This window comes from Solea senegalensis, linkage group LG7 (assembly GCF_019176455.1).
Source record: "Solea senegalensis isolate Sse05_10M linkage group LG7, IFAPA_SoseM_1, whole genome shotgun sequence".
Lineage (NCBI taxonomy): Eukaryota > Metazoa > Chordata > Actinopteri > Pleuronectiformes > Soleidae > Solea > Solea senegalensis.
In genome coordinates this window covers 26936110-26951583 of record NC_058027.1, presented here as the reverse complement: position 1 = coordinate 26951583, position 15474 = coordinate 26936110, and the positions used below count along the sequence as shown (strand labels likewise).

General features: G+C 43.6%; 2 protein-coding genes and 1 long non-coding RNA gene across 7 annotated transcripts; 1 reads left to right on the top strand and 2 right to left on the bottom strand.

Annotated features, from left to right (window-relative positions):
- Nucleotides 1-2542: 2542 nt before the first annotated feature.
- LOC122772692 lies at nucleotides 2543-6354 on the bottom strand. 5 transcript variants are annotated; one of them, XR_006360801.1, is made up of 3 exons: nucleotides 6302-6354; nucleotides 3103-3267; nucleotides 2543-2701 (listed from the first exon to the last, which is right to left on the bottom strand). It is a non-coding gene; the product is annotated as an uncharacterized LOC122772692 (long non-coding RNA). The 5 variants fall into 5 exon arrangements; XR_006360799.1 differs by lacking the exon at nucleotides 6302-6354 and adding an exon at nucleotides 6247-6264; XR_006360798.1 differs by lacking the exon at nucleotides 6302-6354 and adding an exon at nucleotides 5691-5950.
- Nucleotides 6355-7852: 1498 nt separating this feature from the next.
- Nucleotides 7853-9995, bottom strand: LOC122772690 (chymotrypsin B-like). Its single transcript, XM_044030902.1, has 7 exons — nucleotides 9912-9995; nucleotides 9016-9119; nucleotides 8842-8921; nucleotides 8682-8763; nucleotides 8419-8599; nucleotides 8193-8326; nucleotides 7853-8116 (listed from the first exon to the last, which is right to left on the bottom strand). Exons 1-7 carry the CDS (start codon nucleotides 9961-9963, stop codon nucleotides 7955-7957), a joined length of 795 nt encoding a protein of 264 aa, XP_043886837.1. The 5' UTR covers nucleotides 9964-9995; the 3' UTR covers nucleotides 7853-7954.
- A 2106-nt stretch (nucleotides 9996-12101) lies between these two features.
- galr1b (galanin receptor 1b) lies at nucleotides 12102-15208 on the top strand. Its single transcript, XM_044030901.1, has 3 exons — nucleotides 12102-12894; nucleotides 13444-13509; nucleotides 14668-15208. Exons 1-3 carry the CDS (start codon nucleotides 12193-12195, stop codon nucleotides 14983-14985), a joined length of 1086 nt encoding a protein of 361 aa, XP_043886836.1. The 5' UTR covers nucleotides 12102-12192; the 3' UTR covers nucleotides 14986-15208.
- The last annotated feature ends 266 nt before the right edge of the window (nucleotides 15209-15474 follow it).

The window sequence follows — 15474 nt, the reverse complement described above, 5'->3', positions numbered from 1 at the left end:
GACACTCTCTCTGTATTTAAAGTTAGACTTAAAACTTTCCTTTTTGATAAAGCTTATAGTTAGAGCTGGTTCAGGGAAACCTAAACCATCTCTTAGTTATGCTGCTATAGAACTAAACTGCTGGGGGATTTTCCTGTGGTACACGCACATTCACTCTCTCACACTCAGCATTTGATTATGACTTTTTATATGTCATTAACCTTGTCTCTTTCTCTCCCTAGTTTGTGTCTTTCCTTCCTTCCCTCTCTCTCTCTCTGTATTCTCATCATGCAGGTTGCAGGATCAAGATCCAGTTTCCGAGGCTACGCTCATCATCACCATTATTATTATTTTGTAATTAAAAAGTCGATATCAGTAACTGTATAAACTTGTAACCTGATACAGTTGTTGTGTATCTGCTGCTTGTCTCCCTCTCTCTCTTCTGTCTCTCCCTCATCTCCCTCTTGTCCTTTCTCTCCCCCCATTTTCTGTCCCCCACCTCTCCTTTCACCCCAACCGGTCGAGGCAGATGACCGCACATCTCTGAGCCTGGTTCTGTCAGAGATTTCTTCCTGTTAAGAGGGAGTTTTTTCTCTCCACTGATGCCTAGTGCTTGCTCATTGTGTGAACTGTTGGGGTTCTCTGCTCTCTTTGATGTTGTCTATGTACAGTGCCTTGAGATAATGTATGTTATGACTTGGCGCTATACAAATAAAATTGAATTGAATTGAATTGAATTGAATTGAATTGAATTGAATTGAATTGAATTGAATTGAGTAGTAGTTGTGGTTAAGGTCAGAGTAAATCTCCAGGAAACGTAAGTCAATGCAATGTCCCCACAAGTCATGAACGTCGTACACAACGTCGTGTGTGTGTGTGTGTTTTGGAGGTCACTTGATTGGAACATGTGTGTGTTTCCCAGCAGCTCCCATTATAAAAACCATGTTAATAAGTGTGTGTGTTGCCATGGAAACGAGAAGATTAAATGTTTTTATGGTTCAATAAAAAGCCTTTAATCAGAATCATAAATAGATTCTTATGTTTACACTTAAGTTAGATCTGATGTAATAACAATAATGAAAATAATCTTAATCTGATTATTATCAATATAAATCTCAAATTATCATACAGTTCTCTGATTATTTGCTCTCTGTCTTCACGGAGACAAACATGGTGGTTGTGATGATGATGTCATCAGGCAATGGACATAAAGTTGAATCACTCATGAGGTCAAAGGTCGTGACTGTTTGTAATGCTGTGGATTCAAGAGGAAAACTCATGTGACCGGGGGAGGAGTCATGTGAGTCAAAGGTTTGTGATCAGAATGATAATAATCCAGTGTGTTATATGACGTATGATGTTGTCCAAACACTGAACCCTGTGGAACTCCGGAGTCGTCACATTTGTATCAAACACATCAATGAGGGGCGCAAATCTGAACGACACACTTGATTTTGTGCCACAAGGCAAAGGAAATAAATATTGCATTCCTATAAAACATAAGACAATCAGATCAAGTACTACAATTGAGAATATATTTATTTGGCTCTGATTTCATAGAAAACGTGCAAGATAAAGTGGTAGAAGATGAATGAATGTATAAAGCTTGTTCAAATGTTGGAGAGTGTGAGTGTGTCTACAAGTGACATATGAGTACAAGTGTATTAAAAGTGTGTTTAAGTCCCAGCACTGGCCACTAGTTGGTGTAATCAAAAATTTTAACACAATTCTTGAATATTGTGACATTGAGGAGATTTTTTAGTCTGAGAGCATGTTCGGAGTGTCCAGAACACCATATAATGGTCAGAAAAATGAGGACCTCTGAAATATTCTCACACTTGTCTCATGTGTTCATAAAGAAACACATGCTGCAGCTCCGGTGCTCGGCGAGCTGGCGATCAGCGGTGGCGAGGTCTCCTGAGCACAGTCACTGGTCTGATACAGTGACATACAGCGGCAGATTATTCAGCTCGCCGCACGCCGCTGGCGATCAGCGCTAGCGATCAGTGGTGCTGTTCCTAAGTGTTTTAACTGGTTTACAGTTGGACAGTGTTCGGCTCGATCCTTATGTAGGACGTCTCTTCCTGTGACAGCACTCTCGCTGTTTTCTGCACACGCTGACATGTTGATATTGTCAGAGAACTAGTGGAGGGAGGGGGAGACGAATAGAGCTGTAAAGAGGACAAATCAGAAACCCCCTGGAAGAAGTGGGTGTGTGTTTGCCTGTGTCTCATTTGCATATAAAGGGACCATGCACGAAAACCGAGCGTTCTGAAAGGGGCGGGTTTAGCAGGGTTATTGAACTGCTATGATTCTTCATCCTTATGGTATTTTGACCAAAGCATGTCACTGACATGTTCATTAGGACACCAGGGAACTATTTTAATGGGGGAACAAAGGGTATAATATGTCCACTTTAAACAATGACGAAAATCACAAATAAACAAAAATAAACAGAAGCGATAATGTAAAAAGATTTGCCGTCATGACGGCTCAGTGAGTGAGAAGCATCATTAGCTGCTGTGAGTGTAACGGGTCAGGGAAAGACACACAGAGGCAGACACACAGTTGGTATTGATGTTTATTTAACACAAAGTTCAGCGATAGTTCAATGGCTGAGGTCTGTACTGTGAGGCAGGCAGGCGTCGGGCAGGGAGCAGGCAGGCGTCAGGCAGACGTCAGGCAGAATCCACTGTCCAGGGCAGAGCAGGCAGGGTCGGTACTGGGGAATCAAGCCGAAAAAAATTACTGGAGAGACTAGTACTGGTGACATAGAACAATCTGGCGGTGACTGCACGGTGGAGAGGAGTTTATATAGTGGGCTGATTAGTGATCAGGTGCAGCTGCTGTGAACAGGTGAGTGGAGTTGAGCTGATGAGGAGGGAGTGGCTGATGAGCTGATATTTGTTATATTCATTTATTTCCATTTCTATGAAGCAAAAATCACAAACACACAGTGTGACACCAACAGTAACTATGAGGATATAAAATACACAGACACAATTGTGTGGCCAGCACGATCAAACGTGAAAATCTTAGTAAATAATTCTTTAACTGAAGATGTTTGTGTATTTAATGTTACACATGTCGACATGGCACTGTTCAAGTTCCATTTGTTATTACCTTCCATCTCCATGGTGATGGGATTTCTTCCTCGGGACTGATGAACACACACTGACGGGGATTTCCATCAACTTTGATGCTTTTCATTTTTCTATCGGGTTCATGTGGTCATCGTCCTCATGTGGTCATTGTCCTCATGTGGTCATCGTCTCCAGGAAGCATCGACTGAAATGCAAGCACATGACTCGGATTAGTTCACCAGCAAATTATCATTAGTATTTTTATAAAATCATGTCTCTGGACGGATTACTTGTCTTTCCACATAACGCACAACTGGAACAACAACATTTGCTGGCATTGAAGATGTAAATAAAGGTCATAAATAAAGGGTGAAAAGACATCAATTATAACAGTTTCTCATTCAAATGAAATTCAAACATGTAAAACCTGAAGTGCATCATGGGACACTCTTTGCCTGTCATTCATTCCTTTCTATACACAACAAGGAAGTCTCCTTCTATATAAAGGAGGTGAGGTGAGTCAGCTGAAGTAACACAGTCCAAAAAATGAAGAAACATCAGCAGGACTTTGAAGGAGTTCACATATTTCACATCAAATCCACAATTTGCACAAGGAGACAAATGTGCAGCCTCGTCTTCAGGTTTTATCTTTGTCCTGCTGGTTGATGTCAACTCCTACAAAACCTGATGCTAATGAACAAATAAAAAAACAGTTGAGTGTAGAAGAGGTCAACATTGCTGCAACAGCTCCATCTTGCAGATACATGTTGCACAACATCAGAAGGATTCGGCCTCTTCTAACCCAGAAGGCGGCACAGGTTCTGGTCCAGGCTCTTGTCACCTCACGCTTGGATTACTGCACCTCCCTCCTGGCTGGTCTTCCTGCATGTGCCATACGACCTCTGCAACTCATCCAGAATGCAGCAGCTCGACTGGTCTTCAACTTACCAAAGTTCTCCCACACTACACCGCTCCTCCGCTCCCTTCACTGGCTTCCTGTAGCTGCTCGCATCCGCTTCAAGACTCCAGTGCTTGCGTTCCATGCTACAAACGGATCCGGTCCAGCCTACATCCAGGACATGATCAAAACCTACACCCCAGCCCGCCCACTCCGCTCTGCATCGACAAACCGGCTCGCTGCCCCCTCACTGAGAGGATCGCAGAGGCACTCGCAGAACTCCAGACTGTTCACTGTCCTCGCTCCCAAATGGTGGAACGATCTCCCCATCGACATCCGGACAGCTGAAAGCCTCCACATCTTCCGACGCCGACTAAAAACACATTTCTTCCGACTCTACCTCGACTAAGACGACAAAAAAAACAAACAAAAAAAAAACTTGTACATCGCACTTATGACTAGCACTTCATAGTTTGATCTACTTGAAGCTCTTACTTACTTCTAGCTCTTATTTGTACCCAAATGTTTAAATGCACTTTTGTAAGTCGCTTTGGATAAAAGCGTCTGCTAAATGACATGTAATGTAATGTAATGTGAAGAAGAATTTAATAATTACAGCAATTATTCCAAATGATATCTTACCAAAATAGACCGAATGTATGTTATAATTATGTCTCAAACATTTGTGCAAACAAAGTCTCATTGTGAGCAGTAACTTGACACAGTTCTGGTTAATTATCCTCCTGCCATCAGAGTTTCACTTTCTCAGTCGTGAGTCATGTGACCTGTCAGAGAAGCATGCTAATGTCACAGAACCATGCTAATGTCACCGAAGCATGCTAATGTCACAGAACCATGCTAATATCACAGAACCATGCTAATGTCACAGAAGCATGCTAATGTCACCGAAGCATGCTTATGTCACTGAAGCATGCTAATGTCACAGAACCATACTAATGTCACAGAACCATACTAATGTCACCGAAGCATGCTAATGTCACAGAACCATGCTAATATCACCGAAGCATGCTAATGAAACAGAACCATGCTAATGTCACAGAATCATGCTAATGTCACCGAAGCATGCTAAAGTCACAGAACCATGCTAATGTCACAGAACCATACTAATGTCACAGAATCATGCATGTCTACTAAAGTCACAGAACCATGCTAATGTCAAGAACCATACTAATGTCACTGGAATGTCACTGGAGCATGCTAATGTCACCAAAGCATGCTAATGTCGAAGCATGCTAATGTCACATGCTAATGTCACAGAACCATGCTAATGTCACAGAACCATGCTAATGTCACCGGAGCATGCTAATGTCACCAAAGCATGCTAATGTCACCGAAGCATGCTAATAGAAATAGAAATACTTTATTCATCCCTAAGGGTAAATTGTTTCAACATAGCAGCAATACAAAAAAATATTCTAAACATAAACAGTCAAGTCAGCAGGATAGATTCAAATCATTCATAATATCTTCATGTATTCGTATCCATACTCCTAATTAACACATCCCGACTAGCAAGCTAAATGCTGACACTAGGCTAAGCCAAACTAAGCTAGCATTAGCGTTAGCATTACCTGCTACCATTAACCTGTAACTGGTCAAATAAATGCGTCAATGATCTTAACCGTTTAAATACAATCGAAAAGTAAAGTAAAAGTACAAAAGTAGTTTGTAGAAGTGAATGTTTATACCAGTCTGACCTCCAAACTCACCTTCTCTCCCAGGGCTAATTAAATGGCAGGTGCTGCAGCAACAAGACAACATGGACTGTACCATCATCACAGAGAAAGGAGGGGTCATGGGTTTTAGCCAGTTATTAGTGATAAAACATCAGTGGTGGAATGTACATGTACTTAAGTATCATACTACAATAGTAGAATGATACTCTACTCTTAGTAGAGTTTGTCAGGTTTCTCATGCCTGATGTGTAGTTTTATTGTGAAGTACACTGGAAGTGGCACGGTTGTTGTTGCCGGGAAGAAAAAAAAAAAAAGAAGTGGAATAAAAGTGAGACACTGTTAGCGTCAACACCGGCCATTCGTGTCCTTGGTTTCTTTATTTACATACCCAGTATAGGCGCCCTTATCTCGGTTACACAGTGTGTTGTTGTTTTAAGGCATTTGTCATAATGATAGCAGTTCTGCAGAGGAATAAAATAACAGAGACTCAGAATGTGCACCATCTGTGTGTGTGTGTGTGTGTGTGTGCGTGTGGCCAACTGACATAAAGTGCAGAAGGCTTTCGTTGAATCACCACAGACGGTCTTACCCCACATCTTTTTAACTTAGTAGTTTAATTTGGATAAATTTGTGCGTTTACTTACAGTTAACTGATCATGTGCGACTGATGCGGGACTCATAGCCCCGCCTCGTCTCCCGGCGCGAGGTGATTCGATGATTCTCAGGTGTCGTGATCAGCACTGTTGCCCTCGTTGTTGCATCATTCAGTGGTTAGATCAGCGTAGAAGTCAATAAACGGGACAGGAGAGGACATGTATGGGACAGGAGAGGACATGTACGGGACAGATACATTAGGCCCAATATACAGAACAGTTGGCTATCCTACATGTACTTTATACTTATGCTTCACTACATTTATCACAGCTGGATTTACTGTGAGATTCAGATGTTACTTACAAACCATGTAACGTGATGATCGATTGCCTACAACATACACATTTATATATCAATACAACAGTAAAATGGGATAAAACACAGTGAAAGGATTTATTTGACATAATAAATACTCTAAAAACATGAGGCTTTACCTTAAACCTGTCATTGCTCCGGTTAGGGTTAAACTGTTTAGTAAACAGGAGTTAACCTGTAAACTGTTTAGTGAGGAGTTAAACTTTAAACTGTTTAGTGAGGAGTAAAACTTTAAACTGTTTAGTGAGGAGTAAAACTTTAAACTGTTTAGTGAGGAGTTAAACTTTAAACCCTTTAGTTAGGAGTTAAACTTTAAACTGGTTTGAGTGAGGAGTTAAACTTTAAACCGTTTAGTGTGGAGTTAAACTTTAAACCGTTTAGTGAGGAGTTAAACTTTAAACTGTTTAAGTTAACCTTTAAACCCTTTGGTGAGGAGTAAACCTTTAAACTGTTTAGTGAGGAGTTAAACTTTAAACCCTTTAGTGAGGAGTTAACCTTTAAACCGTTTAGTGAGGAGTAAAACTTTAAACTGTTTAGTGAGGAGTTAACCTTTAAAGTAAACTGTTTGGGAGTGAAACTTTAAACTGTTTAGTGAGGAGTTAAACTTTTAAACCCTTAAACTTAGTTTAAACAAGTGAGGAGTTTAGTGAGGAGTTTTTTAGTTAACCTATAAACGTTTAGTGAGGGTGAAACTTTTAAACTGTTTAGTGAGGAGTTAAACTTTAAAGTGAGGAGTTAACCTTTAAACGTTTAGTGAGAGTTAACCTTAAACGTTTAGTGAGAGTAAAACTTTAAACTGTTTAGTGAGGAGTTAAACTTTAAACCGTTTAGTTAGGAGTTAAGGTGAGGAGTTGGGAGCTTAGTGAGGAGTTAACCTTTTAAACCGTTTAGTGAGGAGTAAAACTTTAAACTTTGGTGAGGAGTTAACTTTAAACTGTTTAGTGAGGTTAAACTTTAAAACTGTTTAGTGAGAGTTAAACTTTAAACCGTTTAGTGAGGAGTTAAACTTTAAACCCTTTAGTGAGGAGTTAACCTTTAAACCGTTTAGTGAGGAGTTAACCTTTAAACCGTTTAGTGAGGAGTTAAACTTTAAACCGTTTAGTGAGGAGTCAACCTTTAAACTGTTTAGTGAGGATGATCAAATAAACAAAGGTTACATTAAGTTTTAAAAGTTGAACTGAAATCTCTCTTCTTTTTTTTTAAATGAAACAACAACAAACAGTTGGTGACGATTAAACGTTTTTATTGTTGTTCACAATCTGACGGTTCACAGATTCAGGACTCAGAGGTCAGAGGTCAGAGGTCGACTGAAGGTCAGTGGTGGATCTTCAGTTGGCGGCGAGAGTCTGGTCGACCCAGCTGCGGAGCTCAGTGACGCGGGCGTAGACGGCGGGCGTGGAGGTGGAGCAGCGGCTGCTTCCCCAGGACACGATACCGACCAGAGTCCAGGCGTTGTCCTTCTCACACACAAGGGGACCGCCAGAGTCGCCCTGACAACACAAACAAACAAACTCATCAACAACACACACAGACAGGTGAGAATCAGGTAGGTGGACAGGGCCTGACCATGCAGGATGTGGCTCCGGCTCCTCCGGCACAGATCATGACGTCAGAGATGTTGCTGCCCCAGTGTCTCTTACACTGATCGTTGGACAGAAGAGGCAGCGCCGCCTGCTGGAGGTTGTTGGGAGTGCTGGGAGCTGAGCGGGACAGGAAGTAGAGACAGTCAGGACTTCCTGTACACCTTTCAAAGTAAAAGTCTGCCTGCCGCTTGTATTAATGTTGGACTCACCGTTGTAGCGCATCAGACCCCAACCAGAGGTCACGCAGTTGGTGCCGGCGGCGAAGACATCGGAGGACTCGGCGAGACAGACGGGAGACACGCTGGAGCCCAGGCGAGCGGGAGTGGACAGCTTAATGAGGGCGATGTCATTGTTGATGGTGCTGGGGTTCCACCTGGGATGAGTGATAACCTAGGACAGAGGGGGAGGGGTTAATGGAGGGAGGGACAGGGATTCTGGCAGCTGATTGGCTGCTGTGGTGGGCGGTTCTTACCTTGGCTGGTTTGAGCACCTGAACATTCTCGTTGGAACCATAGCCTTTGTTGTGTTCTCCAGCAACGACGCGGTGGTACGTCCTGACAGGAGACAAGAAACACTTACATCATCAACATGTTGTTGTTGTTGTTGTTGTTGTTGTTGTTGTTGTTACTGACCTCACGTTACAGTGAGCAGCAGTCACCACCCAGTTCTCACTGATCAGAGAACCACCACAGAAGTGGAAGCCGCTGGATTGCTGTGCCAAAAAAGAAGAAAATAAAACAATTCACACAAGAGGAGGAGCAAGAGGAGGAGGAGGTCCTTGTGTTTGTTGAGGTCACATGACTCACCTGCAGAGACACCTGCCAGGGCCAGGAGTGAGGCACCGCCTCCTCACCGTTAACGATGCGGGCGTAGCCGGTCACCTGAGGGGTGATGGCAGGAACTCCACAGCCTGACAGGACGACAGGTGAGTGACAGGATGACAGGATGACAGGTGAGTGACAGAACGACAGGTGAGTGACAGGACGACAGGTGGTGACAGGATGACAGGTGGTGACAGTGACAGGTGGTGACAGGACAACAGGTGGTGACATTGACAGGTTACACGGGACGACAGGTGAGTGATAGGATGACAGGGTGGTGACTGTGACAAGTGGTGACAGGGCGACAGGTGAGTGACAGGACAACAGGTGACACGGTGATTGAGTAGTGAGTGACAGGACACAGGTGGTGACCGACACACGGGTGATTGACAGGACAACAGGTGACTGACAGGGACAGGTGAGTGACAGGTGACTGACAGGACGACAGGTGAGTTGCAGTGACAGGTGACTGACGGGACTGACGGGTGAGTGACAGTGACAGGCGGTGACAGTGTGACTGACAGGACAACGGGTGGTGAGGGTGATTGTGAGGTGACAGGACGACAGGTGAGTGATAGGACAACAGGTGAGTGATGACTGACAGGACGACAGGTGAGTGAGTGAGGTGACAACAGGTGAGTGACAGGTGACTGACAGGACGACAGGTGAGTGACAGTGACAGGTGACTGACAGGACGACAGGTGAATGACAGTGACAGTTGAGTGACAGGACTGAATAATCTGATTGAAATGATGTGTTGAAGCAGCAGGGGGCAGCAGAGTCACTGGAACCCTGATCGATAATCAATGTCTGGATTTAACAAAAACACAGATTAAAGAAGGTGAAATAAGTGTGTGGTTGTGTGTGTGTGTGTGTCTCACCATAGGTGGCGCTGATGAAGGCGAGGCAGGAGACGATCCACAGGAAGGCCATGGTGATGAAGGTGAGAGTGATGATGACAACAAGTCCAGGCTCCTCTTTTATCCCTGGACGCTGCTCGGCCTCAACCAATGAGAGCGCGGAGGTGTTTTGTCCAGCGCAGCTGTTTATCAGAGGTCATTCTCACGGGTCACACGCCCTCAGCTGCTGCTCTGTGATTGGCTGAAACATCCTCATCAATGAACACTTGCAGCTTCATTCAATTATATAAGGTTTGAAATTAATAAAACACCTGGACCGGGACCGGGACTGGGACCGGGACCAGGACCTGGTTTCACATCTACACATCTTTACGATAACTTTGTATTTTAATGTCACTGTGAGAAAAATTCATGTGGACTTTCACTCACTCACTCATTCACTCACTCATTAATTAATGTGAAAACAAAGTTCTTCAGACAATTGAATACTAATACTACTACTACTGCTACTACTAATACTACTACTACTACTACTACTACTGCTACCACTAATACTACTACTACTGCTACCACTACTACTACTACTACTGCTACTACTGCTGCTGCTGCTACTACTGCTGCTAGCTACTACTAATGCTACTACTATACTACTGCAGCTACTACTACTGCTACTACTACTCTGTGCTACTACTGTACTGCTGCTGCCACTAATGCTACTACTGCTGCTGCTACTAATGCTGCTGCTACTGCTGCTACTGCTGCTAATGCTACTAATGCTACTGCTACTGCTACTGCTGCTCTGTACTACTAACTGCTAGCTGCTGCTACTGCTACTGCTGCTAATACTACTACTACTACTGCTACTACTACTACTACTAATACTACTGCTACTTCTACTACTACTGCTACTAATACTACTACTACTACTGTTACTACTATTACTACTACAGCTACTACTACTACTACTACTACAGCTACTACTACTAATAATAATAACAGTGAAAGTGAATGACAAATGAAAAAATACAATAAAAGTAAATAAAACCTGAATTAATAAAGAAATCAACTCATTTTGTTCATTTTGTAACATTGAGTTTTTATAATCTTTTAACTCAAAGGCAAATTATTAAAACATATTGTATAACATAAATGCAACAGGTCACACACACACACACTGTAATAGACAGACTGTACCTTTAATGAACACAACACTTACTGTTTATTTCAAAATAAGAGCGCAGTCGGAATAAAAAGACTGAAAATTATAAAGTTGAAGTTTTTCCGTCACTGAGAAAACACAGATAATCAGCACGTGGAGCTGAGATCATCATGGAAGTGGGTGGAGCTTCATGATTGGTGGGGGTGTGTGTTTCACAAAGTGCACACACACACACACACACACACACACTGCTGCCTCCATCACTAAGTTCAAATGTCAGATTTTGTCTCTTCACTGTTTGAAATCCAACGTTCAGATTGACGTCAGTGACACAAAGTGACCACACGAGGCAGCAGAGGAGCAAAGGTACTGCAAATACTGCAGGTACTACAAATACTGCAAGTACTCTGGGTACTACAAATACTACAGGTGCTACAAATACTGCAAATACTCTGGGTACTACAAATACTGCAGGAACTGCAAGTGCTGCATGTACTCCGGGTACTACAAATACTACAAGAACTACAGGCACTACAAATACTCCAAATACTACAGGTACTATAAGTACTCCAAATACTGCAGGTACGACAATACTACAGGTACTGCAAATACTGCAGGTACTACAAATACTACAGGTACTACAAATACTACAAGTACTACAGGTACTACAAGTACTACAAATACTACAGATACTACAAATACTACACGTACTGCAAATACTACCGATACTACAAATATTATAAATACGACAGGTACTATAAATACTACTGATACTACAAATACGACAGGTACTATAAATACTACAGGTACTACGAATACTACAGATACTACAAATACTACAGGTACTATAAATATTACATATACTACAAATACTACAAGTTTTTATAATAAAATAATTATTTTAATGTTTAAACAAAATTAAAAGTCAGAATTCCTTCTCGCTAACTTTGCGGAGGAGCAGGAGAAGGAGGAGCAGCAGGAGCAGGAGGAGGAAGAGCAGCAGGAGGAGGAGCAGCAGGAGCAGGAGGAGCAGCAGGAGCAGGAGGAGCAGGAGGAGTCTCACAGAGGAACCAGAGAACATGGACCTAAACTTTCACTCTCTGCTGCTTCTCTGACCTCTTGACCTCCTGCGGAGCTCCTACAATGCTGCCACCGGGAAATGACTCCTCCTCTTCTGGCTGGTCAGTGTTGGTGGGCGGTGTGTCCGGGTCCGGGTCCGGGTCCGGTCCGGAGGCGGTGATCGTGCCACTGGTGTTTGGGCTGATCTTCGTGGTGGGGCTGGTGGGGAACTCTCTGGTGCTGGTGGTGATCGGGAGGGTGAGGTCTGTGAGGGCGGGGGGGGGAGGGGGAGGAGGAGGTGGCACGCGCGCCCGCGGCAGCAGCGCCACCAACATCTTCATCGTGAACCTGAGCGCGGCGGACCTGAGCTTCCTGTTGTTCTGCGTGCCCTTCCAGGCCACCATCTACTCGCTGCCGGACTGGGTGTTCGGCGCGTTCCTCTGCAGCTTCGCGCACTTCTTCTCCAGCGTCAGCATGTTGGTCAGCGTCTTCACGCTCGTCGCCATGTCCGTGGACCGCTACATCGCCGTGGTGCGCGCCAGGAAAGCCGCGTGCGTCCGGAGCCGCAGGAACGCGCTGGCCGGAGTGTGCGTCATCTGGACTCTGTCGGTGCTGTGTTCGGTTCCGGTGGCTCAGCACCAGCACCTGACCTCTCACCCCGCCGCTCCCAACAGCAGCTTCTGTTGGGAGCGCTGGTCCGGAGCGTCCCGGCGCGCGTACCGGGTCAGCGTCCTGCTGCTGGGATACCTGCTGCCGCTGCTGCTTATCAGCTGCTGCTACTGCAAGGTCAGTGCGTCACAGCGCCACCAGCAGGACACTGCTGCTGCTGTTACTGCTGCTGCTGTTTCTGCTGCTACTGTTACTGCTGTTACTGCTGCTGCTGCTACTGCTGCTGCTGCGCTGCTGCTGCTGCTGGCTGCTGCTGCTGCTGCTGCTGCTGTTACTGTTGCTGTTACTGCTGCTGCTGCTGTACTGCTGCTGCTGTTTCTGCTGCTACTGTTACTGCTGTTACTGCTGCTGCTGCTGCTGCTACTGTTACTGCTGTTACTGCTGCTGCTGTTATTAATTAATAACTAAGTAAGTGTCAGCAGTGTTCTGATCAAAGTCCTGATCATCATAAAAAACTTCTGCAGCAGAAACACATGAGTTTTATATGAAACATCATTTTAATGTTTTATTCTTCTTTTCATGTGTGTGTGTGAGAGAGTGAGTACTTTACAAAGGTCTGTTAAAACTTTAAAACTTTAAATCTTTAAAACTTTAAATCTTTTAAATCTTTAAAAACTTTAAAACCTTTAAAAACTTTAAAACCTTTAAAAACTTTATCTTTTCCAGGTTTTGTTTCATCTCCATAAAAAGATGAAGAACATGTCAAAGAGGTCCGAGCGCTCCAAGAGAAAGGTTACCTTTCGGCTCTTCATCATCATCATCATGACATTCTGTATTACACACACACACACACAGCAGCAGGTTTGGCTCCGCCCCCTCAGTAGCAGAGCTTCGTCTGCTGCAGGTAAATATTTAGACAGCTCGACTAAGAATAGAGACGATTGTCTCAGAGGACACTTACACAAACTGTGAGACATGATTCATGTGTGAGACAGAGAGGACAGAGAGGATAGAAACAGAGGAGACAGGACAGAGAGAGAGAGGACAGAGGAGACCTGTTAGTGCACTTCATTTCCTCTAAATCTCTTTGTTCCTTGTTATTACCAAATAACACCAGAAGAAGTAGAGTTGGTATTATGGTCTGTATTTATATACAGACCATAATACCTACAGAACTTTTCTACTCTTGATTATCTGCTTTACACTACACTTTTCACCCATTTACACATTTACTCATTCACACATTTACTTATTCACTCATTCATCCATTCACTCATTTACTGATTCACTCATTCATCAGTCACTCATTCATACATTCACACATTTATTTATACATTCACTCATTCATATATTTACTCATTCACTCATTCACACATTCATTAACTCATTCATACATTCACACATTTACTCATTTATCAGTCGCTCATTCACACATTTACTTATTCACTCATTCACACATTTACTCATTCATCAGTCACTCATTCACACATTCACTCATTCACAAGCTGCAACATGGGCTCAAGTGTAGACGAGCAGAGCGTGGAATTGAACCTTCCAATTGAAAAGACTGCAGTAAACGTGGCAGGCCTGTGGGCGGCGCTGTACTGCTGTGACTTACACTGTTTACTGCCCTCATTCATTTACATTCATATAATTATTAACATGAGTAAAGCAGAGTTACAAAAACGATAAGCATTAGCCTCCTATCGTTTATATAACTTGTGAATGAGTGAGTGAGGATATAAAAATAGAAAACGACTTACATTCATGTCCAAACTCAACATTCTGGCTTTGCCCCCAACCTGGATTAAGTGGATTCAGCTGGTTCTGACGGAGCAGAACATGTCTGACACAGCGGGGGTGATGGAGGAGTCCAAGTCAGGGTCTGATGAGTGAGTGAATGAAAGGTTGAAAGCTGCAGAATCACTGCTGACTCTTCTTCTTCTGCAGACGGCTCAGACGGTTCTGCTGGTGGTCACCGCCTTCGCCCTCTGCTGGATGCCTCACCACGTCATCGCCATGTGGGTGGAGTTTGGGACGTTTCCTCTGAACGACGCCTCGTTCGCCCTCCGTATCGTCGCTCACTGTCTCTCGTACGGAAACTCGTGCGTGAACCCCGTCCTCTACGCCTTCCTGTCCGAGAACTTCCGGACAGCCTGTCGTCAGGTCTTTCCGTGTCACTTCCTGCACCCGCCGTCGCCTCAGGGCGCAGCTGTGCGATTCCGCATTGACAATTTCTCCAGCACACACTCCACCACCAACATCTGAGGGGACAGCAGGGGACAGCAGCAGGGGACACACCACACGTGTGAGAGGACACACGTGAGTGGACTTAAGTTAGTAGACATCAGAGTGATTGACAGCTGCTGTCAGCCAATAGGAGGAAGGTTAAAGGTGATGATGTCACTTCCTGTGGACATTAAACATCGTCTTCAGAAGCAGCAACTGTTTGTTTATCATGAAATAAAGTCTGAGTTTAATGTAAAAAAAACACTTAAATCTGAAAAGTGATTTTTTAAAAACCCTTTAAAGTTTTAAGGTTTTTATATTTCAGTTTAAACTTTAAAATGAAAAAAAACAACATATTTTCTTGTTTATTTGTTTACGAACAATAACTTTGATTTGATTTTCATTCAAACAAACATTTACGAATGACGTTAGTCCACAAACCTGATCGATCATGTGATCAATCAGGTTATTGATCAGTGATGGAGGTAGTTCTTCATGTGACCAGCAGAGGGAGTCCCAGTCAAGTGT